Below are 26567 nucleotides of genomic sequence, written 5' to 3'. Positions count from 1 at the left end.
CGGGAACTCGGGTGTGTAGGAAACGTTTAAGAACCTAAAACCTTCTGGAATGTTTTGAGGAACTAAAATTTTTCGAAACATTTTTTAAATATAATAAATCTTTTAAAATAAAGAAAAAATGAGTTATGTTGAGTTTAAAATCATCAGGCTTTTAAGCAGAGTAGGATCAGTAGAACAAGGAGAGCAGTGTAGCTTTCACAGTACAGCATCCCTCCAAACACTCCTTCCTTCTAAACTCTTCTCTGGATTCTGGCAGATTTTCCCTCTTGTTCCTTCCAGTGCTGAATTTAAGAGTTACAAAGTTCATGACTGCCTCTAGTCGGCAAAGCCCATAACTGCATGCAGTGTGTCACATTATGCTGTTGCAGAACCTTTCTGAGGAACTCAGGGGTTAAGGTCTTTGAGAATCTTTTGAAGAACTAACACAGCGAAATGGACAAAGGTATTGGGACACCAAGTATTGGGTTGCTTCTTCTGAAATCAAGAGTATTAAAAAGAGTTGATCCTGCTTTTGAAGGACTGTGACCCTCTCTACTGTCCAGAGAAGAAGAAGGCTTTCTACTACTGTAGATTTTGAGGAAGAGCATCGCTGGTGAGGATTTGACTGCATTCAGCACCGAGAGCGTTAGTAAGGTCAGGATGTTGGATGGTTACCACCCCAACTCATCTCATTCAAAAGTACTGGATGGAGCTCCAACCATCCATCATTCCGGAGAACGCAGTTCTTCCACTGCTCCACAGCTCAATGCAGGATCTGCCCAATGAGTCCATGGGCCTAAGACTATCAACAGTTTTGATTTACTGCCCTTGTGTCTTCAGAGTCTTCTGGAAGAACTTTAGTTCCTCAAAACGTCCCAACTTAACTTCTAAAGTCTCGTCGTTCTGAAACTGAACATAGTTGAGAAAGATGAGAAAGTAAAGTTTTGAGCTTGAACTTCCACTTGAAGTTAGCTGAGGAGACCAATAACACCCACAACGTAGCACAAACTTCTCACTCCTGTGCTGCTAATTGTGTATGCATGAGCACCGTGTGGGAAATGAGATGTGGATGAAACGTTACAGGCCTGCATTTAAATTTGCCAGGCCAGAAAATCATTTTGTGGGTTTTGTTAGAAGCTAATTTCATTTTCGGAGGAAAAGCTGAAGCTGAGAAACCCGACGAGCGAAGAAACCTGAATTTGATTCATGCCCACATTTCTTCTCCGTCTTCAGATATCTGCTGTTTTGATACAGCCTCGTTCCTCCTGCACTAATAACCATATTAATTCACATATCTGCACGTTCCCATGGCTTGTTATCAAATCATGAGGAGCGCCTTCCTGATTTCTGACCAGGCCACTTCTCAGCACCGCAATAAGCCTGTCTGATATAGTTCACCGCAATCATCTCTCAGATCGATCACTTCACGTCAGAAGCAGAAATAATTGCTTCTGCAGCCGCATGTCCTTCAGTAAGTGTTGTATTTTTTTAGCCTGTCTTGTTTGTTAGAGTGGGTAGATAGCGCCCCCTACTGCTTCTGAAAGCGCTGGCTTTTATTATGGAACTGTGATAACTGGCTGCCACCTAGTGGTGATAATGTGAGTCCTCAAGTACAGGGACGACGTATGAGGGGATGGAGTTCTAACAGTATACGGACAAAAGTATTGGGACGCCAAGTATTGGGTTGCTTCTTCTGAAATCAATCATTTGCATGCTCCTGTGAGAACAGTGAGGTTTTAGGGTGAAGGGGTCATCAGTGCTGGTCCTGAAAAACCTGCAGGTTCTGTTGGGGTACTATAGGCTATCAGGAGAACAGTCTAACTGGGCTGGTCTTTGGTCGCCCTGTCCAGGGGGTTGTTCCTGCCTTGCGACCAGTGATTCCAGGTAGGCTTCAGACCTTCCATGACCCTGTCCAGGAAGAAGCAGGTGAAGAGATGGATGGATGTTGCAGAACCTTTTTGGGAGACTAGAGCATTCCAGGAACCTTCAGGGAACTTAAGTGTTGTGGAACCATTTGGGAAAACGTTTTGAAGTACTTATGTTTGCAAGAATGTTTAAATGATCTAAAATGTTGCAGAACCTTCTAATATGTGCTGGAACCTATTGAGAAAGTGAGCTGTTTCTGAACCTTGTGTGCTGCAACTTCAAAAAAGTAACTGTTTTTTGAAGTGTTGTAGAACCTTTTTGAAGAACTCTTGTGTGCTAGAACCTTTTTAAAGAAGAAAGCTGTTGCTGGACTTGTGTGCTGCAACATTTTAAGGTACTAAGACATTCCAGAAACCTTTTAAAGAACTTATGTTTGTGAGAATGTTTTAGGAACTTAAGTGTTGCAGAACCTTTCAAGGAACCTAAATGTGCTGGAACATGTTGAGCTAAAGCGTTCCAAGGCTTTCAGTATGTTGGAACGTTTTTAGAACTGGAGTATTGTAGAACCTTTTTTATGAAATGTTGAGGAACTGAACTGATCTAGTCACTGTAGTGCACTGTAGCAGTCTTGTGGTCAATGTAAAAAAATAAATTAAATATTGAGCTTAAAGGAGATCTACATTTACGGCATTTAGCAGACACTCTTATCCAGAGCGACTTACAAGGTTACTCATATTACAGAGGTGGGCCAATGTAGTGTTAGGAGTCTTGCCCAAGGACTCTTATTGGTGTAGCGCAGCATAGTCACCCAGACCGGGAATCGAACCCTGGTCTCCCACATGGTGTTGTTGTAACGCAATGGCAGGTGGTGGTGTTATCTGTTGCGCCACACCAACCTCAGATCTACTGAGGGAACCTTTTGAGGGACTTAAGTGTTGTAGAACCTTTAGGGGGAACCCGAATATTCTGGAATATTTTAAGGAACTAAAGTGTTCTAGAACATTTTAGAAAGGCTTAAGTATTCAGAACCATTGTAAGAACTAAAGCGTTCCAGACCTTTTTGAGGATCTTTTTTTTTTTAAGCTAAAGTGTTGGAGAACCTTTTTGAGGAACTCATGTGTATTAGAACCTTTTGAGGAACTAAGCCATTCCAGAAACCTTTTAATTAAGTATTGAGCTTGAAGGAGATCTACTGCCCTAAAGGTCTGCATGTTGCTGATGTTGGAGGAGCACCGCGGGGCTTAGAACTGCTCAGGCACTGTTCCAGTTGCGGTTCTTATTTGCGGGTCAGTGTGTAGTTACCAGTCTTGATGGGTGTGCTTGAGCTCACCCATCATCAGACTGTGCTGGACTTCAGCCCTCATGACCTGGAACTGAAACGTCTGATGAATGATGGTCTCTTTTATTATTTTGGTTAATGATGTATTTTATGTTAATGTATGCTAATTTATGCTAATTATGGAGCCTGAAAGAATGCATATATAAGCTTAAACAATTCTTTTTAGCATATTTCTGTCGCTAATACAAGACACCAAGCTAAACCTGTGGGCTTAAATGGCACTTTTGGGGTTCAGAGGGGTGCACCTTAGTGCAGCCTTAGAGGGATGGGAGCAGTTTACTATCCCCGACCAGGGGTCAGGGCTTTGCTGGTGGAGTGTGTTCGGCTTGCTTAGAGGCCTGCATTTTGGTTTGGTAAGCAGTTAACCCTTTCATACATGATTTAAGACAACATTAACCATGATTATTTTCTTATTTACGTTTACATTTAAGGCATTTAGCAGACGCTCTTCTCCAGATCGACTTACAAAAGTGCTTCACTGTTTAATCAAGAAGAACCTCAGCTAGTTTAAATAGACTAATAATTCAAAGCTCCTCTAATCTTAGACTCGACTAAACACAAGTCAATATGGAGCCATAGTACTCTTCTCTTCGCCTGAGCACTCTCAGAAGAGGAGGGTCTTCAGTCTGGGTTTGAGGACAGCGAGTGTTGGACTCTGCTGTTCGGACACCCAGGGAAAGTTCGTTCCATCACTTCGGTGCAGGACAGTAAAAAGTCTGGACGCTCGTCTGCCAAGGATGGCGGGTCGAGCCAAGCCGTACTTGAAGCTGGAAGGGCTCTCAGTGCGGATTGGCTTTTGATCATCACCATCAAGTACGGAGGGGCTGGCTGGTCCAGTCTTGGCTTTGTAGACCAGAGTCAGGGGTTCAGATCTGATGACCTGGGCAGCAGCTACAGGAAGCCAGTGAAGAGAGAACACAGCAGTGGAGTGAACATGGCTAAATTTAGGAATGTTGAAGACGACCCGACCCGTGCCGCTGCGTTCTGGATCAGTTGCAGGGGTCTGATGGTGTGGGGAGGAAGACCAGCCAGAAGAGAGCTGCAGTGGTCACACAAGAGACTGAACGAGCACCTGGGCGACTCTCTAGAGAGGAAGGGTTGAATTCTCCAGATGACCGAGTTACGTCCTATTATTAACACCTTTTTCTCATCTCCGGCTGATACAATCTATTCTGTTTTCATTTTTAAATTCAGTCATCTGAGAGATACATCATACGTCCACCCAGGTGGGCAGCACACAGATGATTGCAGTCATACAGAAATGAACAGAACAATCTGTGGAATGAATTTGATGCTGTCCTCTGTTAACATGTACTGCTCTGGCTCGGCACATTGCCCTGTAAAGGAGTCCGCTGCCCTGTGTTTACTTTTCATAATGATGGAGATAAATGGTGACCCTTTATTCTGAGTGCTCCTGTTTCTTTACATGGACTAAACGCTGATCTCTGCTGACCCTCATTAACATCTCAACAACATCTCAGTGATGGAGCCGCAGCTGGACATCTCAGCAGATCATCAAGAGACTTCAGCTGTTCTTAGGGTTAGGTTTTGGATAAGGCTGTCCTAGGTTTCGGGTTAAGGTGAGGATAAGGACCAGGGTTAAGGTGGTTTTGGGTAGGATGAGGATTAGGACCAGGGTTAGGGTTAGATTGTGGGTAAGGCTGGGTTAGGTTTTGGAATAAGGTTAGGATTAGGATCAGTGTTAGATTGTGGGTAAGGCTGGGTTAGGTTTTGGGTTAGGGTGAGGATTAGGACCAGGGTTAGGGTTAGATTGTGGGTAAGGCTGGGTTAGGTTTTGGGTTAAGGTGAGGATTAGGACCAGGGTTAGGGTTAGGATCAGGGTTAGGATTAGGATCAGTGTTAGATTGTGGGTAAGGCTGTGTTACGTTTTGGGTTGAGGTTAAGGTGAGGATCAGGACCAGGGTTAGGGTTAGATTGTGGGTAAGGCTGGGTTAGGTTTTGGGTTAGGGTGAGGATTAGGACCAGGGTTAGGATTAGGATCAGTGTTAGATTGTGGGTAAGGCTGGGTTAGGTTTTGGGTTAAGGTTGGGATTAGGATCAGGGTTAGGGTTAGATTGTGGGTAAGACTGTGTTACGTTTTGGGTTAGGGTGAGGATTAGGACCAGGGTTAGGGTTAGGATCAGGGTTAGGATTAGGATCAGTGTTAGATTGTGGGTAAGGCTGTGTTACGTTTTGGGTTGAGGTTAAGGTGAGGATCAGGACCAGGGTTAGGGTTAGATTGTGGGTAAGGCTGGGTTAGGTTTTGGGTTAGGGTGAGGATTAGGACCAGGGTTAGGATTAGGATCAGTGTTAGATTGTGGGTAAGGCTGGGTTAGGTTTTGGGTTAAGGTTAGGATTAGGATCAGGGTTAGGGTTAGATTGTGGGTAAGGCTGTGTTACGTTTTGGGTTGAGGTTAAGGTGAGGATTAGGACCAGGGTTAGGGTTAGATTGTGGGTAAGGCTGGGTTAGGTTTTGGGTTAAGGTTAGGATTAGGATCAGGGTTAGGGTTAGATTGTGGGTAAGGCTGGGTTAGGTTCTGGGTTATGGTTAGGATTAGGACCAGGGTTAGGATTTGGATCAGGGTTGGGATTAGGACCAGGGTAAGGGTTAGATTGTGGGCAAGCTGAGGTTGTATTTTTACCAAAATATGGAGTTACACATTTGGTAGCTGGAGTATTTCTGGAATGCCTGATGCTCTCTGTGGTGAACACAGGGTTAATCAGATTTTACTGCTTCACAGAAATTTACTGCTTTTTTCATTTTTGGAGGAAAGGCTGAAGCCGAGAAACCCGACGAGCGAAGAAACCTGAATTTGATTCATGCCCACATTTCTTCTCCGTCTTCAGATATCTGCTGTTTTGATACAGCCTCGTTCCTCCTGCACTAATAACCATATTAATTCACATATCTGCACGTTCCCATGGCTTGTTATCAAATCATGAGGAGCGCCTTCCTGATTTCTGACCAGGCCACTTCTCAGCACCGCAATAAGCCTGTCTGATATAGTTCACCGCAATCATCTCTCAGATCGATCACTTCAAGTCAGAAGCAGAAATAATTGCTTCTGCAGCTGCATGTCCTTCAGATGTTTCTTTTTATTATTTTATTTTATTTATTTAGTCGGCCCGGTTTGCTCCTGCGGCTGGACAGTGCCCCCTGCTGTTTCTGAAAATACAGGTTTGCAGGGGCTCAGTAATGGGCTGTGATGACTGCCTGCCTCCTATTGGGTGTTTTCAAGCAAGCAGTTCAGCAGGAGAGGGGGAAGACTGGTGGCTCAGCGGTTAGAGCTGTTGATGGCAGGGTTGTGGGTTCGATACCCAGGCTTGGCAAGCTGCTACTGTTGGGCCTTTGAGCAAAGTCCTTCACCCTCTCTCCTTCCTGGGTGCTGGAGTTGGCTGCCCACCGCTCTGGGGGTGTGTATTCACTACCACCTTTAATATTTCCTATCTAAAGATTAGTGTAAGGCTCTTCAGCTCTTCCCAGTGGGGCCAGATGAGGGCCGAGTTTCTACTGTACTGTACTGTACATCTGCCCTCCTGGACACTACTGACACTTTCCTTGAATAACAATATATGCAGGTATTTACTTAGTATTGTTTTATCATATCAGCTGATACACCTCACTCCTATTGCACATTGTTATTTATTCTAATTTACTGCACTGAAACAAGGAATAATCTTTATTCTATTCATTATTCTTTCATTCTTTCATTGTTCATTTTTTTTTTTTTTATTAATCTGTATTTTTTAGCTTTTTATTGTATTGTATTTACTATGATGCTGTATGGTGTAACTGCTACTGGCTGCTACATTTTCCTTCAGGGTCAATAAAGTATCAATTTATTTTTATTTCAAGTGTCTATCAATCTATTGTTTTTATTTATTTTTTATTTTTTACATTTTTTAGCTTATTTCCAAACACGTATTCTTACTTTAAATCTCTATTAGGGGGGTATTGTCTTGGCTGGACTGGAAAACAACTTTGTTTACTATATGAAAGTGCAGTATATTTATAAATTAAAGATATAAGAGAATATGTCTCAAATATGTCATACATAATATGCCCTTGAACACCATGTGCATCATATTTGATACATATTTGAGGTTTTTGATACCTCTGCATAATAATTATAATAATAATAATAATGGTATATAATAAAATATATGTAATAATTATTTAAATTAATTATATATATTTTTAAGTGCTATAATAATTTATAAATAATAACAATTAATAATATATAATAAAATATGATATAATATATACCTAATAAAATAATATATATTAAAATATTATAAAAATATCCTTGCACTGCATGAGATTTTTATTTTTATAGAAGTTTAAAATCACATTTTTATAGAAGTTATAAAAAAAGTGGTTGTGTTCTATATGTTTTAGTGTGTATATATATATTTTTTTATTATTTTATTTTTTTTATTATTGTCAAATAAATATCTGGCAGTGAAATGATGGGATGCTTCAGGCTTAAAAAAAGGCCTAAAAATCAGTCTATCTAATTTTGATGACAGGTCATTTAATTTCCCTCTGGAATAATGAGAATAATAAACTCCCTGGATCAGATCCCCTGATCTCGGATCATGACTTTCACCATAATGCTCTTCACAGCTGCAGTACCGACCCCACGCCGACAGGTGCGCTGTGGTTTCTTCGCTCCTTCGCCAATTGTCCTGGTCGAGCCGCCGTTGCAGACCTTAAATGCTGCCCGAGCGGAAGTCCCGCCCCTTTTCCCCTCCGCTTGCAGGCTGTGTAAGTTTCAGCGCTTTAATGTCGGAAATAATCTGCAGAAATCTGCGTTAATCCGCGGATCTGCGTCCAAATACGCACCAAAATACGAATATAGATGTTCTTATGCCTCGAATATGATCGATATTTGTGAGCCGGCGGGTGTTTTTAGGTGTTAACTGCGTGTTTTCTGTCTTCAGGTCCAGTCGCGGTCAGATTGGAAAGATGGTGAGGCTGATGCACACACACACTTCCTCTGGTTAACGCGGCGTTTGGGTTATTTACACACTAAATACAGACTCATCCGCCAGTATTAATGTGTAATAATAGTTATTACGGGCTAAAACGAGCTGTGTAGTAGTTTAGAGGCGCTGCGCTTGTTTGTCCGGCCTCTTATCCATAACTCCGCAATTCCACCTTAAATAGCGCATAGGGATACTGCGGCGTTTAAGGTGGAACGGCGAATTCAAGAAGATGCTGGAGAATGCAGCTTAGTTTGGCTGGTTTTAGGGTCAGTTCATGTGCAGATGGTGGTGTAGGTGGGGTATATTTATAATGCTGTGTTTATACACCAGGTTTTAGGGCTGTAGTACAGTTAAAATGTACAGAAGTCTTTAGACAGCTGATTTCAATGAACTGAAGGCTGTTTGGGCTTAACCCAGCTGAGAGACCATGGAAAACAACTTGTTCACTATATGAAAGTGCGGTATATTTATAAATTAAAGATATAAGAGAATATGTCTCAAATATGTCATATATGATATTTCCCATTGTTTTATAATTATTTTTTTTTATTATTTTTATTATTTACATAAGATAAGAGTCCTTTATTAGTCCCGCAGTGGGGAAATTCAGTGTAACAGCAGAAAGGGATAGCAGGACACTCAGTTACAAAAAATTAGATAAATAAATAATTTACACTATATACACAATATAGATAAGAATTAAAAAAGCAATAAACAATATTATTTACAGCAAAAGACTCTTAATTGCACATGGGGGTGGGGGGGATATTGCACATAGTATTCCCTGACATGAACATGTGTGTGTAGTTAAGTGTGTGTATGTGGTTATATATATATATATTATATATATATACAGATATCAAACATTTATAACCATTTAATTATGCAGATAATTAACTCTTGAACACCATGTGCATCTTATTTGATACATATTTGAGTTTTTGAGACCTCTGCATAATAATAATAATAATGGTATGTGATAATATATGTAAATTATTTAAATTAATTATAATTTAAACAATAAGTGCTGGAATTATTGCCTAATTGTCATTAACAAGTCAATAGAAAGTTAAATTTGTCCTCGTGCCTTGTGTGTAGGTTTGTCCTAATCTTGGTTTTTCTTCCTCAGCCACGCAAAATTGAAGAAATCAAAGATTTCCTGCTTACAGCAAGGCGGAAGGATGCGAAGTGTAAGTTTAAGAGTGTTTTGCGTATGATTCCCATGTCACCTCTTCATTTTTAGCAATAAGAGCTTCTGCATGTTTACTATTTCTTATATTCAGGTTTTTAGGACATAGGAAAACCTATTCTACAGCCTTTAAAACCTGGCTTTCCTTCTGTCCAATAGAGTAGGCAAGGACCGAACCGGAGTGGGAATCCCTCAATCCCTTGTTGGGTTGATTGATTTGAGTTAATAGTTAATATTAAAATCTACTAAGGCTTTGGTAAATAATAAAATATGGGTCTACTAAAATGTCCTGCCTGTATATTAGTGTAACGTACTGGATCCCGAGTTGTAGTGGATAGGATTTGAGTTGTTGTTGGTCGGCAAAATGTGTCCTCACTATTATAAAAGGCTTAAATGACCGTATTGTGGGTGTAGTTTACTGTCCAATCACTTAAGAGAGCAGAAAGTCCGGTTTCCTGCATGTGGTTTAGTTCAGTAAGTTTGACAAGCTTTCCTTCTCTTACAGTTCTCTCCAGAGTAGGCATGGACTGAACCGGAGTAAGGCTGTCCCTCAAAGCTGTTGGATTAGTTGGATTGATTTATTTGAGTTAATGGTTAATATTTCGAGTCAAATAATTGTTTCAGCCCTAATCCAGAACCTATTGATTTTGTTAAGGACATGGTTTCTTACATTATTTGCTTAAAATCTATCAAAGCTTTGGTAAATAATAAAAGATGGGTCTACTAAAATGTCCTGCCTGTATATTAGTGTAACGTACTGGATCCCAAGTTGTAGTGGATAGGATTTGAGTTGTTGGAGGTCAGCAAAATGTGTCATTATTATAAAAGGCTTTTTTATAAAGTTTACTGTCCAATTACTTAAGAGAGCAGAAAGTCCTTTATTCCTGCATGTGGTTTAGTTCAGTAAGTTTGACAAGCTTTGCTTCTCTTACAGTTCTCTCCAGAGTAGGCATGGACTGAACCTGAGTAAGGCTGTGGGATTGATTCTGTGCCCTGAAATGCATAAAGCCTCTAGTCAGTTGAGGAGGTAGAGAATGCTCTATAGGTCTGCTGTGATGGGTCCAGTCTCGCTGCCTCGGGTCCTCTGAGGTTTGTTTCAGTGCAGTTGATCATCTAAACACTTAATGTTGGTGTGATCTATAAGGACAGTTTGTGGGGAAATCTAATGACCATGATGAGCAGAGTCTCCTAGATGCAGGTCATAAGCCAAGACTCCTCCAGATGTGCGCTGCTTCTTTAGACTAGCGTACTACGGTAGATGCTGGTCATGTTGAAGAGGTAGTTGGGAGGTGAATGCATGGAAATTCCTCCACTAACTTAAGCCATGAATGTCTGAAAGTATGTCCAGAATAGGGCTGCAGCTATTGAATATTGTTGGAATTGACTTTCATTAAGTAATTGTATTATGCAACCTGGAAGGTCTCAAAATGAGCAAGCAATTAGCTGTTATTCCTCTTAAATGGTTTTCATTTGAACTCCACATTTTTACTAGATCAAAGCTTAAAACCTTTGTCTAATTGGCTCCAGACTAAGCCCATTTAATCAACCTTTCTATGAAACCTTTATGATGTACATAAAGCATGAAATGCAACTTCAAACATATTTGTCTTTAGTCTTTTCTTAATTAAACGAGGAAAAAGGGGTGAATCCCCTGCAATAGCCCGTCTAAGATTAAATAAAATATAAAGGCACTTAATTTCCCAATCATCTTGTCAAATAAATCTGTTGGTGAATGTAGTAATTGATATTGAATTATCCGAGAGTCAAATAATCGTTTCAGCCCTAGTCCAGAACCTATTGATTTAGTTTAGGACGTGGTGTCTTACATTATTTACTTCTGCTTAAAATCTATCAACTTTGGTAAATAATAAAAGATGGGTCTCCTAAAATGTCCTGCCTGTATATTAGTGTACCATACTGGATCCCAAGTTGTAGTGGATCGCATTTGAGTTGTTGGATGTCGGCAAAATGTCTGTCCTGACCATCATAAAATGCTTAAATGACCGTATTGTGGGTGTAGTTTACTGTCTGATTCCTTGAGAGAGCAGAAATTCATTTATAGCTGCATGTTGTTTAGTTCAGTAAGTTTGACCAGCAGTTATAGGCTCTTTAGCTTCGTGTCAGAATATTGAAAAGTCTAAGTACCATAATTTTGCCGTGTTTCCCACCTTTACCTGCCTGTTAGAACCATTGAACCTTTGGGCCCTGTCCACAGGTATCCAGATATCTTTAAAAATGGAGGGTTGTGTGTTTATGGACTCGCATGTCCACATGAAAATGCAGTTTGGGAGCTGTAAATTAAGCTTTTCCGAATGTGGATGGTGAAGATGGAGCTTTATGGAATCGCTGATGTTGACGCCTGCATGTTTCTGGCTTCTTACTACTGATAGAGAGACTACATATGTCCTAAAACTTGGTCTACATCCAAGTAGCAGTAGATTTCAGGTTTCCACACATGATTAAATGTAAATACTGTTCTGTTACAGATGTGTAATGCTGTATTTAGATTTATCGCAGTGTACTAGTACTAGTACTACGACTAGCAAAGTCGTCTTGTCTATATGAACATCAAAAATGTCCAAAAAAACGTATGGAGGGTGGGAATTCTCCCTTTTTAAAGACACTCGAATGTGTGGACGGGTCCTGGTTTTAGTTACCTATTTCAGGTGACTCCTCAGCTGTCCAGCAGTGACCCACATCTGTAAATCTCTTGCTGAATAGACCTGAAGCAGTTCAGTCTGCCGTAGCGCCGTTCTGCTTTGAAGCGTGCAGTTCTGAGAGCTTTCTCTGTTCCTGTAGCCGTCAAGATCAAGAAGAACAAGGACAATGTGAAGTTCAAGGTGCGCTGCAGCAGGTACCTGTACACACTGGTCATCACAGACAAGGAGAAGGCAGAGAAGCTCAAGCAGTCCCTTCCACCCGGTGAGACTTCTCTACATACGCACATCAGCACATACAGATACTAGAGGTTCAGATTCAGACCCCTTGGGCTAGATTTGACTGGAGGCTCCTCCTGTGACCCTTGAAAGTGGTTTTCGGTGAGTCTTTAGATCCGTTATTAATTAGAGATGCACAGTGATTGTGGTCAGGGTCACACTTGGATGGACGTTTGATGCAGGGCTGCGTTTATTTGGCGTTTCCGCTGATCCTGGAGGGCCAGCATTTTTATTTACGCAAGAACAGCATTGGAAATCAGCCAGTACTTCTGAAATTGCTGCGTTCCTGTCTATGCTGGAGTGTCCAGGCTGTCTAAACTGTGGAGGAAGGCAAACCTGATGCCTTTCTGGGTGGAGGTATAAGACTAGCTTAACTGTCTACAGGTCGGGTTAGATGTGAAGACTTGCTAAAGATGCTTTAGCACAGTGTGGCGCTTCAGTCCTTCCATCAAACGTCCAGTAGTGCTGGATTCAGGGTAGTACCAGTTCCGCACTGCCTGGCAAACAAGTGACATTTGGAGGTGGTTCACTCCCCCAACCCTGGCAGTGTTGGCAAGATTGGTGGATCCACTGATTGGTGTTTGTTTTCTATGGGATTTAAGGCCAGTGTAGCAATAAGAAACACAAGCTTATGCCCCACCAATTAGCATAGTGCTAACTGTTTTCCTGTATCGTCCTGTGGAGGATAAACCGCATATGTGGAGATGCTCAGTGGTCTCAATTAGACTCGTGTGCTTTCTGATACTGTAAGACTCTCTTATCTATTGTTGACTAAGGAACATCTGTACTAGCATTATAAGCCCACTGTCCTTTTTTCAGTGCCTCTCTGGTAACGCAGGCTCTCAAACAGGCAGAATCATTGCCTTACACTTCACTGACTTACTGGACTAGTAAAGCTGCGGTCCGAACCTGTGCTGGCGTAGTTGTGGGTTGATGAGGCCTGTGTGGCATCCCCCTGAATTCTCTACTCTTAACTAGCTCTCAGATTTAATCAGCTCCTTATTTGAGCCCTGTTAGTGTTGGAGGTGCAAGATGTCCAAACACTTTGGGCTGCTTGTGCCCTTAGTGCATTTACACGCTTGCTAGAGCAAAAGACGGACCAAGTGCTGAGCTTCGCCTTTCAGAATCCTCAGTTCCACCGGCCCACCTACATTAATAACACTGCAGACTACAGTCGTAAAGAAAGGTGCTTTAAGCGATGCAGTAGAGTTGCTAAAAAACGGAAGATGAGAAGGTTCTCCAGACCTTTTTAAGGTTCCTCACATTCACACCTCTCTTAGTCATGTAATGGAACGAGAAACTGATTCTTCTATGGCATCGCTCAAAGAACCTTTTTAAGCACCTGTTTTTTTAATAGTGTAGTTTATTGTTTTTAATATTTGATGTATTGAATAATTCCTGTGTAAATGATTTAAATTGAGTGTTTGCTTAAACCAGTGTTTCTGTTTCTCTTTATAGGTCTGGCTGTTAAGGAGCTGAAGTAAATCTCTGTTGTAAAAAATATTGTAATAAAAACTGGGAAAACCAGCGTCTCGCTTTTCTCGTCATTCTTTTAGTCGGTTGATCTGGAGGAATGTTGTAGAGCAGAGGTGAGCAATTCCTGTTCTGGAGGGATGGATTCACAGGATTCAACTTGCCAGGTTTAGTTGGCCTGTACTCTGGCCCCATTGCCCACCCACATCCACTCCACACACTATACACATACTTTACACACTATATCCACTATACACATACTTTACACACTACATACTCTCCACACTGCACATACTTTACACACTACATACTCTCCACACTGCACATACTTTACACACTACATACTCTCACACACTGCACATACTTTACACACTACATCCACTCCACACACTATACACATACTTTACACACTACATCCACTCCACACACTATACACATACTTTACACACTACATCCACTCCACACACTATACACACTGCACATACTTTACACACTACACTCTCCACACTATACACATACTTTACACACTACATCCACTCCACACACTATACACACTGCACATACTTTACCCACTACATACTCTCACACACTGCACATACTTTACACACTACACTCTTCACACTATACACATACTTTACACACCACATACTCTCCACATACTATACACATACTTTACACACCACATACTCTCCATACACTATACACACTGCACATACTTTACACACTACACTCTTCACACTATACACATACTTTACACACCACATACTCTCCACATACTATACACATACTTTACACACCACATACTCTCCACACACTATACACACTGCACATACTTTACACACTACACTCTCCACACTATACACATACTTTACACACTACATCCACTCCACACACTATACACACTGCACATACTTTACCCACTACATACTCTCACACACTGCACATACTTTACACACTACACTCTCCACACTATACACATACTTTACACACCACATACTCTCCACACACTATACACATACTTTACACACTACATCCACTCACACACTATACACATACTTTACACAGTACATCCACTCTGCACACTATACACATACTCTTCACTATGTACATAGTCTGTACATACTATGCACATGCATTATACATACTACATACACTGTACATACTCTCCACTCTACATACACACTGCATACACTATACTCTACATCCTCTATGCACATACTCTCCACACTATACACATACTTTACACATTACATACTCTCCACACACTGCACATACTCTCCACACTGCATACACTGCACATACTCGCCACTATGTACATACTAAGCACATGCGTTATACACACTACATACACTGCACACATTCTCCACTCTACATACACTATGTACATACTATGCACACACACTATACGTTTACATTTAGGGCATTTAGCAGATTCTCTTCTCCAGAGCGACTTACAAAAGTGCTTCACTGTTTACTGAAGAAGAACCACAGCTAGTTTAAATTGACTAATAATTTAAAGCTCCTCTAATCTTAGACTCGACTAAACACAAGTCAGTATGGAGACCATAGTACTCTCCTCTTCGCCTGAGCACTCTCAGAAGAGGAGGGTCTTCAGTCTTGGTTTGAAGACAGCGAGGGTTGGACTCGAAAGCCTCGAAGACTGAAGCACAGTGCAGGCAGCCAGTCAGAACAGAGCTCATTTACATAACAGCCCTAAATGCGCAGTAAACCAGACGTTGGCTTGGATTTAATAGAATTGCTTGTTTATTTTTAGAGATTTGGTGATTAATGAAGATAAGCTGATCATCAAGCGTCTTTTTACCCGAATTTTACTGATTAATTTGACAGCTGGCGTTCGAGGAGCTGTGCTCTTCCACCTGAGATGAAGGTGGTAACCATTAGGCCACGACTGCCCATCACTACGCTGTTAAAAGTATAAGATCCTTGAGGAACTTTTGGAGGTTCTTCAGTTTGAAGCTGTGAAGGAACCTCTTAATGTGCCAGACAAGTTTTTTTTTTTAGAAGAAAAGGGTTCCTTGAAGGTTCTTCAAAGCACCTTCTTCCAGGTTCTTCCAAAGTTCCTCAAACATCTTATACGTAATAAGCCACACCTCAGAAAAACTCAAACATCTGGGCAGGACTCCAGTTCCAGCAGTCCTGGTCTTTGTCCTCCTATGAAGATCTAACTTGTTGGGTCTCTCTTTCTGATGGTAGATGCTGTGCTTTGCTACCGGCTACCGTGATGACGTTCTAGGATAGTTGGAGACGTCTCTACTCATCTTAAAGTTCTGCTATTGGTCTGAACTTGCTAGGACGTCCTGACCTGGTCATGTTGGTCAGCTGTTCCTCTTGTAGATGATTTAGTGGACGGTGGAACAGCGACTGATCTCTAAATGTTCGGAGATCTTCTTAAACCTTGTTCCCAGACTCCTCTACAACATCTCCACCCTTCTTCCTGAAGGCCTCAGAGAGCTCTCTGGATCTGGCCATGATGGTGATTGTTGGGTCTTCTACACCCCTCACTTCAATCATCAAGATCAGACCAGCCTAGATTTCACGAGAGTGAAGGACCCTTCTGACCGTCCCCTTCTGCCCGGTCCAGCCTTTTCCTATCCCAGCTTCAAGGATGTCTTCTGCCAGGGTGGACCAGTCCTCTTCAAACCTCAATATGAGGACTACACCCTTTGGGAAGAGGGGAGGGTTCTTGTAGTGTTCTTTAGTTCTTGAGGCTGGTGGTTCTGTAGAGGACCTTGACGACTCAAACGATGGTGTGACCAATAGGCTGCTAAGAAGTCCTATGTCTTCATAGGACTGTCCTAATGAGGACCCGGCCTACCTGGACAGCTGATATCTGGGGTTTAAAGAAGTCAGGCTCCTCCAGAATCCTCTCGAACCCTGTTCTGATCTTCTGCAGTCGGTTCTCATTCTTCGAAGCTTTCTATGAATTCTGGTGCGTGAGTTTAGTCTCAGAATGGATCACATCTCCAGATGTTCTCCAGGTGTCCTCATGTTTCCCATGACTGTAGAACTATTATGGCTTGGCTGTATTTTAGGGGAAGTAGGACTGGGTCTAACTCACCTATTAATACTGGGTTATTTTTAGTGCCCTAACCTGGATTGGGAACGGTGCCTGCCTGTGCTTCCACCGGGTGGGCGCTAGGGGGCGGAGCTTAGCTGCTATTGTGTGCACGCGGTGCTATTTAAGAGTTCATATTCAATCAATTCTCCATCAAACCAAATAATCAATAACGCTACCGATGATCCCCTTAATCTTCCTAATCGATGATCGGTTGAAGTGCTTTGCTTTGTTGGATCCAGCCAAGAGCAGAACCCCTCCTTTCTTCTCCAAAGGGCCATTCAGGCGCGCCCCCTGTGTGCTCGTGAACGCGCACAGTTGTGCGTCCTCGTGGTTTGCTGAGTGAGAGTGAATGGACGGGGAGGACGATGGACGGTAGGTGAAGGGGTGAAGCGGTGAAGCTCTGCTTTCCAGCGCCGGTCGATCGTGTCTTACGCCGGAGCGTTTTGGTGCTTCTCCCGGACCCTCGCCGGACCCTCGCCGGACGACCCCTGACCGCATGGCTTTTGTGTGAGGAACCCTCCGGGACTCCACGTCGCTTCTGCTCTTTCTTCTCTTCCTCTTTGTGGGAAGCGCCCCGGCGCGCACTTCGTCCTCCTCCTGCCCGGTCCAGCCTCCTCCTACCCCGGGCTGCAGGATGTCCTCTGCCACGGTGGACTACATGGCTCCGTGGTGGACTTACTGGCTCCACAGTTTCCCTCATGTGGACCTGAGGCTGCAGTCCATAGACAACACCTTCAGACCCCAGGATGAGGACTACCAGCAGGTGAGCCAGAGCGCTACACCCTTCGGCAAGAGGGTTCTTCCAGGGTTCTTGAGTGGGGCTAGTGGTTCTGCATGGGACTATGGCGACCATCTGGATGCTTTGATGTTCTTCTGTGTGGTGGAGAACCTCTTGGATGTGGTTCAAAGTGGTTCTGTTTAACCTTAAAATAGGTTCTTTGAGAATGGAAGGGTTCTGTGTAGAACCAAATGAATGTTTAAGTGGTTCTTCTCAAAAATAGAGAACCTTTTGTTCTTAAAATAGTGAGTTCTTTGACAAAGGGAGGGTTCTGCGTAGAACCATAACAACTCAATGAACCATCTGAATGCTTAAATAGTTCTTCTTAAAGATGGAGAACCTCTTGGATGTGGTTAAGAGTTTAATGCAGAACCTTAAAATAGGTTCTTTGAGAATGGAAGGGTTCTGCGTAGAACCATAACAACTCAATGAACCATCTGAATGCTTCAATAGTTCTTCTTAAAGATGGAGAACCTCTTGGATGTGGTTAAGAGTGGTTCTGTTTAACGCAGAACCTTAAAATAGGTTCTTTGAGAATGGAAGGGAATGAATGTTTAAGTGGTTCTTCTCAAAAATGGAGAACCTTTTGTTCTGTATAATAATCTAAAATAGTTTGTTCTTTGACAAAGGGAGGGTTCTGCGTAGAACCATCTGAATGTGTAAGTGGTTCTTCCCTGTATATAAGAGAACCTCTTGGATGTGGTTAAAAGTGGTTCTGTTTAACCTTAAAATAGGTTCTTTGAGAATAGAAGGGTTCTGTGTAGAACCATAACTCAATGAACCATCTGAATGTTTAAATAGTTCTTCTTAAAGATGGGGAACCTCTTGGATGTGGTTAAGAGTTTAACGCAGAACCTTAAAATAGGTTCTTTAAGAATGGAAGGGTTCTGTGTAGAACCATCTGAATGTTTACGTGGTCTTCCCTGCAATGGAGAACCTCTTGGATGTGGTTAAAAGTGGTTCTGTAACACAGAACCTTAAAATAGGTTCTTTGAGAATGGATGGGGTCTGTGTAGAACCATCTGAAGGTTTAACTAGTTCTTCTCAAAAATAGAGAACCTTTTGTTCTGTATAATAATCTAAAATAGTGAGTTCTTTGACAAAGGGAGTGTTCTGTGTAGAACCGTCTGAATGTTTAAGTGGTCTTCCCTGCAATGGAGAACCTCTTGGATGTGCATTGTTTGGTTTAAAGGCTCTCTCTAATGGAGAAGAACCATAACTCAGTGAACCATCTGAATGCTTAAATAGTTCTTCTCAAAGATGGAGAACCTCTTGCATGTCTGTATAATATAGATCCTATATAATCAATGGTGAGTTCTTTGACAAAGGAACGGTTCTGTATGGAACCATAACAACTCCATCTGAATGCTTAAGTTATGTTTTTCTCGAATGTTGTTGCCTGGTCTGGTTTTAAGGCTCTCTCTAATGGGGTTCAGTTCTTTACCAAAGGTTCTAAAGCAGCTATAACAGTGGGGATTGGTTCTGTTTAGCACCATAACTCACTCATTTGAACAATCTGAATTCTTAAATAGTTCTTCTCGAAGATGGAGAACCTCTACCCTGATATATAATATAACCTAAAATGGTGAGTTCTTTGACAAAGGGATTGTTCTGTGTAGAACCATCACAATTCAGTGACCTATCTGAATGTTTAAGTGGTTCTTACTTGTAATGGAGAACCTCCTGTGTGGTTGCCTGAACCAAACTGTGATGTTCCAGACAATGACTGGGTCAGAACATCTCCAGAACATCAGCAGGCAGGTCTTGTGGGGTGTTCCAGTGGTATGCAGAGGTCAGTACCTACCAAAAGTGATGGGGCTGTGGGCTCACTGATGCTCATGGATGTCCCACCTCGCCACTTGCAGGACCTAAAGGCTCTGCCGCTAAAGCCTTGGTGTTCCGGGTTCCACTGGAAACCTTCAGAGGCCTTGTGGAGTCCATGCCTCACAGGGGGTTATAAAGCTATGGCTGATGTGTGTATATGGTTCTTCTGTGATAACAGAAGTGATAAACTAGCAGGCATTTGTATCAGTGGACTTTGTTTATGTGATAAATTGACAAAAGTATTGGGACGCCAATGCTCCTTCATCATTTCTTCTAAAATCAAGGCTGTTATTGAGTTGCTCCTGCTTTTGTTGGAGTAACTGTCTCTACTGTCCAGAGAAGAGGAAAAGCTTTCTACTAGATTTTGAAGGAGCATTGCTGTGAGGATTTGATTGCATTCAGCAACCATATTCACAAACCCTTTAACCCATCTGTACAGTGATCAAACAACCATTGAGCAGAGAGGGTGACGGGCCTTGCTCAAGGCCTCAAGGGCCCAACACCAGCTACTTGCCGAGCCCAGGTATCGAACCCACAACCCTGTGCTCTAACCACTGAGCCACTGCCCCCATTCTAAAATCTGGATTTGGAGGAATCGGTGCAGTCCTGCTTTGAATGTCTGCTTGAACTGAAAGCTCGTATGCTGAGAGTGAGGTCAGGCCTCCTCTGGATTCCAGCTGTTATTGAATTAAAGTCACGAGCTGGTCGTTCGTCCAACTGCTCACCGTAGCATCTGCTCACAGAAGAGCATTCACATGCAGGGATGACGGGAAGACCGGACGTCCCGATCAGGTTATTTTGCCCCAGATCCGATCCAAGTCTCTTAATGCCGAGTTTTAGCTGATCTGATCTGATCTGGTCTGTTTGTATATAAATAATCCAGTCCCACAGTTTAGATCAGACAAGCTGCTGATTAATCAGTAAAACCTCTTAATGTTTCTATAATTAGACGTCCTGGACTGACTGATTTACTTTAGTCGAGACTTTCCTTGAAATCAAAATTTTATAGTGTTTAATATCTGATCTAATGCAGTCTGATCTCCTCCCTGACCAATCAGCTCCCAGCTCCTTTACACACTGCAGTCTGATCACTTCCTGTGTGTGAGTGTGTAGTGGTACACACTCTGGACCGGTATCTGTGGTTGTCTGATATCGGTGGTCTGCTGGTGTGTAATAACTGGTTTATAGTGGGTGAATGTGCTGTGTGTGTGATTGGGGTTTCTATAGCGAGAATGTGTGTGTTAGCATTAGCGTTAGCCTGCACTCGGTTCTGAATGGGTTCTTCAGTGCTGGTTTATAAACAGAGAAAGGTGAGTGAGCGGTTCTCCGGTTCTCCCGCTGGTAAAACGGTCAGAGCGTTTCAGTGATGGTTTTATAAAGGGTCAGATATTATGGTCTGTTTGTAAAATAGCTCCACACTGCAGAACCTCAACTCCTTTATTTACCTTCTGAGAACGTCTGCACCACTGGAGTAATGTTAATGGTGCCTTAAGGACACCAGGTGGTGCCCTAAACACTGTGGGCTAAATTTATGGGTTAAAAAGACTTTTTCTGTTCCTGAAACCGATGCGGTACTTTACGGTACATAAACATTGGCCCGTACCGATCTGATACCATCGTTGTGGCTCGGAATTGGATTGGGATTAAAATATCCAAGACCAGATCCATGTCTAGTGCCTGTAGAGATGTCCTGTCAATAGATTAGGACTCTCTAGAGCAGATCAATAAACATGAGCTGTGTTCTCTGGAATGATGCTGGAGGAGCTCCATCCAGTACTTTTGGGATCAGTTGGGGTGGTGATTCTCCAACATCATGACCTCACTATTGCTCTTGTCTAATCCTCACAGCAATGTTCCTCCTCCAAAATCTAGTAGAACGTCCTCTTCCCTGGACAGTAGAGACAGTTACTCCAACAGAAGCAGGATCAGCTCTTTTTAATGCCCTTCATTTCATTAAAAAAATATGAATGAGCAGGCGTCCCAATACTTTTGTCCTTAAAGTATACCATGGTGCTGTAGCTCAGTAACAATTGACCAAGTAGGTTCCAGGATTGGGCTCCTGCTTCGTGCTTCAGACCCGTCACTGATTTGGGGGTGGTGGGGGGCGGGGGGGTGCTCGTTCCAGCTCGAGTTCTCAGACCACATCATCCTCACTTGGTAATCGTCCCGGAGTGACCTCTGAATAACTCCCACACCCGGCCCTGCTCCGCGTTCCCACAGCCCGCTGAACCGCGGTGGATCTGCCGGCAGGAAATTCCTCCAGCCTTCAGTCAGCCACACTCGGACAGTGTCAGTGACTGTGTGTGTGCGTGTGTGAGTGTGAGTGAGAGGGGGTGCTCATTTCTGTAGCTGTCAGGTTGTGTTAGAGCTGATGGTGGACGTGGTGGGAGTAGTGCTGGAGATGTGGGCTGGGCTGATTGTTTTCGGACAGAATGGATGTTGCGGTCTAGTTTTAATGGATCGGGTATCAGCTATCCCAATCCAGCGGTCCAGCAGAATAAGGTGCTGTCACTATGATCAGAGGGTCGCCGGTTCGAATCCCGGTCATGCTGCTAGCCATCAGGGATATCAGGGATAGTGAATACGTATGGAGTGGTCAGTTGGTGATCCACATTTGGGAGGAAATGGGTGAAAAATCGTATGGGGGCGGCGTGAGGCTGTACGGGATGGGGGGGATGGGGGCAAAGTATGTACGGGATGGGGGGATGGGGGCAAAGTATGTACGGGATGGGGGGTTAGTACGTATGGAGTGGGTAATTGGTGTGGAATTGTACGGGGGGGTCATGAGTATGTATGGGATGGGGCGATGGGGAGAGAGAGTATGTACGGGATGGTGGGTTGGTACGTATGGAGTGGGTAATTGGCGAGGAACATTGGTGAGGAATTGTATGGGGGGGTGGGGCGCGCGAGTATGTATGGGATGGGGGATGGGAGGGCAGAGTATGTACGGGATGGGGGGGTTAGTACGTATGGGTTGGGAGGATTTATGGGCTGTTGGGGGTGAGTATATACAGGATGGGGGATGGGTGGGGCGCGAATATGTATGGGATGGGGGATGGGGAGGGAGAGAGTACTTACGGGATGGGGGCAGAGTATGTACGGGATGGGGGGGTTAGTACGTATGGGTTGGGAGGATTTATGGGATGTTGGGGGTGAGTACATACGGGATGGGGGGATGGGGGAGAGAGAGTACATTCGGGATGGGGGGTGGCCTGAGTACATACGGGGTGGGTACTTGCCTGGGGAGAAAATGGGTGAAAAATCTGATAAAATATATATATATAAAAAACAACAACACAGTGTTCAGAGCGCCACCTGATGTCCTCAAGACGCCAATAACGGACATTAATCCTCAGCAGAACGGACTTTCTCAGAAGTCTATATATATATATTATATAGTCTGCAGTGTGGATCGGATCGGATCGGTGGGCTATCTTGATTGGGACGTCTCTAATAATTGGTTTAGGTTATAAGAACTTTAATTTAGCTGCCACACAAAAACCTTGTATCTTATAAAAGACGTCTTTACAGGGGAATGAATTTGGTACGTTGGCTCTGATTCCAGCTATAAAACGTCAGAAGTCAAATGAATGCATTCCTGGAATTTGATATGATATTTTATTCCCTTTATTAAAGCTGTTTTGAGTGTACCGGGCTAAATTGGGCTGTAATGGATCATTAATATTTCACTGCTCGTTTACTGTCTCTCTCTGGCTGAGCTGGTGTGGCTGTTTAAGCTGAATTGGCCTGTAATGTATTTAGATATCGACTCTCTGATCTGTGGCTTAAGTCATCATTAAACACAAACTGATCAGCCAGAACATTAGTACCACCAGCCTAATATTGAGTAGGTCCCCCTTGTGCCACCACTGCAGATCTGACCATTCGAGGCATGTACTCCACAAGACCTCTGTTTGCTGGATGGCTAGAGCATATTTTCGTTGCTGGAGCATTTGCTGTCGGTTCAGATGCTTGCTGGCGGCTGGAGCGTTGGCTGGCGGCTGGAGCGTTGGCTGGCGGCTGGAGCGTTGGCTGGCGGCTGGAGCGTTGGCTGGCGGCTCGAGCGTTGGCTGGCGGCTGGAGCCTTCGCTTGCGCTGAAATCGCTATGTCCTGCTGTGGTATCTGGCTCCTGTAAGATGTGAGGTGGGTGGGACCTTCATAAGCATCACCTTTGGCACCCATGACCCTGGTACTGACCACTGCATACCACTGGAACACCCCACAAGACCTGCCTGCTGATGTTCTGGTGATGTTCTGACCCAGTCATTGTCTAGAACATCACGGTTTGGTTCTTGTCCAAGTGTCTCAGACACATTTTTCCTGCTTCAACCCCTCCATCACCTTCGAGAACCGACTGTTCAGCTGCTGTGTACTATGTAGATCCACCCCTTGACAGGACCCCCTGCAGATGAAGGTAATCAGCGTCACACTGCTAGTCAGTGGTGCTAATGTTATGGACTCTGTATGCTCTCTCAGCTCTACCCATCACTCCCCTCCTGGTTTAGCACACTCGCTAATGAAATGCTCTGGAAATGACAGAAGTGCTGACTGAGCCTAATTATCTACCGATAAAGCTCCCGACAGCCGCCGCTATGCTGCACAGCCGTTTGTGGTTCCTCTGAGCCTCAGGTCTGTATACTCCTGTCTGTCAGAAGTTTAGGAACACCTGGATTTGATGACTGTTTAAACACAAACGATCCAAACGCTTTTCTAATTTGGCAAATTAAAGGCTAATCAGACTCATTTACAGTATCACAGTCTCACACAGGCAGTCATTAGGGTCAGTATTGGTGGCTGTGTTCCGCTGGCTGTGTATTTCTTGTTGGCTGGAGTGTTGGTCTGTGAGTGGAGTGTTCGATGTTGGTGAGGTTGTTGGTCATTCGCTGTTTGCTGGAGCATTTGCTGGTGGCTGGAGCGTTCGCTGGTGCTTTGCTTGCTGACCTCTGGAGCGCTGGCTGGTGATTGGCGCATTCGCTGTTGGCTAGAGCGTTTTTCCGTTGCTGAAGCATTTGCTGTCGGTTCAGATGCTTGCTGGCGGCTGGAGCGTTCCCCCTGGCGGCTGGAGCGTTCCCCCTGGCGGCTGGAGCGTTCCCCCTGGCGGCTGGAGCGTTCCCCCTGGCAGCTGGAGCGTTTGCTGGTGCTGCACTCACTGTGGTTGCAGCGGTTGTTAGTGATTGGCTGTCGGCTGGAGCGCTACAGCAGTTTCTCTTTGCTGAAGCATTTGCTGGTGGCGAGGCGGTGTGCTGTGGGTTCGGATGCTCGCTGGTGGCTGGAGCGCTCGCTGGTGCCGCGTTTGGCATAGCTGGAGCGCTCGCTGGTGGCTGGAGCGCTCGCTGGTGGCTGGAGCGCTCGCTGGTGGCTGGAGCGCTCGCTGGTGCCGCGTTTGGCATGGCTGGAGCGTTCGCTGGTGGCTGGAGCGTTCGCTGGTGCTGCACTTGTCAGCTGGATCGCTAGAGCGTTTTCTCGTTGCTGAAGCATTTGCTGGTGGTTTGGATGTTTACTGGCGGCTGGAGCGTTCCCCCTGGCGGCTGGAGCGTTTGCTGGTGCTGCACTCACTGTGGTTGCAGCGGTTGTTGCGTTTGGCATAGCTGGAGCGCTCGCTGGTGGCTGGAGCATTTGCTGGTGGCTGGAGCGCTCGCTGGTGGCTGGAGCGTTTGCTGGTGGCTGGAGCGTTTGCTGGTGGCTGGAGCGCTCGCTGGTGGCTGGAGCGCTCGCTGGTGGCTGGAGCGCTCACTGGTGCCGTGTTTGGCATGGCTGGAGCGTTTACTGGTGGCTGGAGCGTTTGCTGGTGGCTGGAGCGCTCGCTGGTGGCTGGAGCGCTCACTGGTGCCGCGTTTGGCATGGCTGGAGCGTTTACTGGTGGCTGGAGCGTTCGCTGGTGCTGCACTTGTCAGCTGGATCGCTAGAGCGTTTTCTCGTTGCTGAAGCATTTGCTGGTGGTTTGGATGTTTACTGGTGGCTGGAGCGTTTGCTGGTCTCGAGGCGGTTTGCTGTAGGCTTGAATGCTTGCTGGCAGCTGGAGCGTCCGCTGGTGCTGTGCTTGCCGTGGCTGGAGCACTTGCTGGTGATTATAAGGGTTCGCTGTTGGTTAGAGCATTTTCTCATTGCTGAAGCATTTGCTGCTGGCGAGGGGGTTCGAATGCCTGCCACTTTATTGGAAACCCCTACCTCGTGTTTCCCCTAACCTTTGGCAGGCAGGGTGTATTTGCATGTTGCCATGGCAGCACCTTGCATTAGAATAAAAGAAGACTAGATTTAGAAATTAGGTCATGCCTTTTTGTGTGAGTCGTGATTCCCCCCCGGCTGTGAGTGGGGGTGTGTTGTGTGCCGGATGGGTCAGAAGGTGGCTGTCCGTATGATTACTCTTATTCCCGCAGGAGCGTGACGGCCAGCAGCTGTTTCCTCTGGAGGACAGGAAGAGGAAGCGGTGGTTGGTCATCCCTCAGGGATTCGCTCGTGTTGTCTGGGTGAATGGCGGGGCGGGCGCGGTGTCCAGCAGTCCGCTCTTTGTTCAGTGATTGGATTTGATTCCACAGTCCTCCGTTATTCTGGACAATGCAGGCTAAATGATTAGCATCTGAAAGGTCACTGTTAGCAGTCACTGTTTCCAACCGCACACAGATCCACTGCCCTGTGCTTCCACTCACTGGCCACTTTATTAGAAACACCTACTTTGTTCTTCCAAGTGACCAGTGAGCGTTATTAATTTTCACCCTAATGAGAGACTGTAGCTCCGCCTCCTCAGTGTATATCACAATACCTACATTTAGAGCGTTATTAATTATTATTCACCCTAATGAGAGACTGTAGCTCCGCCCCCTCAGTGTATATCACAATACCTACATTTAGAGCGTTATTAATATTCACCCTAATGAGAGACTGTAGCTCCGCCTCCTCAGTGTATATCACAATACCTACATTTAGAGTGTTATTAATTATTATTCACCCTAATGAGAGACTGTAGCTCCGCCTCCTCAGTGTATATCACAATACCTACATTTAGAGTGTTATTAATTATTATTCACCCTAATGAGACTGTAGCTCCACCTCCTCAGTGTATATAGCAATACCTACATTTAGAACCTTATTAATTATTATTCACCCTAATGAGAGA

General features: G+C 44.2%; 2 protein-coding genes across 2 annotated transcripts in view; both read left to right on the top strand.

Annotated features, from left to right (window-relative positions):
• Positions 1–7877: 7877 nt before the first annotated feature.
• rpl38 (ribosomal protein L38) lies at positions 7878–13826 on the top strand. Its single transcript, XM_072667728.1, has 5 exons — positions 7878–7952; positions 8129–8156; positions 9303–9363; positions 12162–12284; positions 13757–13826. Exons 2-5 carry the CDS (start codon positions 8154–8156, stop codon positions 13780–13782), a joined length of 213 nt encoding a protein of 70 aa, XP_072523829.1. The 5' UTR covers positions 7878–7952; positions 8129–8153; the 3' UTR covers positions 13783–13826.
• Positions 13827–17185: 3359 nt separating this feature from the next.
• LOC140544314 (protein tweety homolog 2-like) overlaps positions 17186–26567 on the top strand; it is a 77105-nt gene continuing 67723 nt past the window's right edge. The window contains exon 1 of the mRNA XM_072667795.1: positions 17186–17613. Within this exon, the coding sequence (XP_072523896.1) occupies positions 17485–17613 (129 nt within the window). The 5' untranslated portion in view covers positions 17186–17484. The remainder of the gene's footprint in view (positions 17614–26567) is intronic.

The sequence above is a fragment of the Salminus brasiliensis genome, chromosome 22 (genome assembly GCF_030463535.1).
Source record: "Salminus brasiliensis chromosome 22, fSalBra1.hap2, whole genome shotgun sequence".
Taxonomy (NCBI): Eukaryota; Metazoa; Chordata; class Actinopteri; order Characiformes; family Bryconidae; genus Salminus; species Salminus brasiliensis.
This window is presented reverse-complemented; position numbering and strand designations above follow the sequence as displayed.

Coding starts and splice junctions, on each gene's coding strand:
- rpl38 (XM_072667728.1), top strand. Junction 9,364..12,161: donor AAGGCGGAAGGATGCGAAGT/GTAAGTTTAAGA, acceptor CTGTTCCTGTAG/CCGTCAAGATCAAGAAGAAC. Junction 12,285..13,756: donor CAAGCAGTCCCTTCCACCCG/GTGAGACTTCTC, acceptor TTCTCTTTATAG/GTCTGGCTGTTAAGGAGCTG.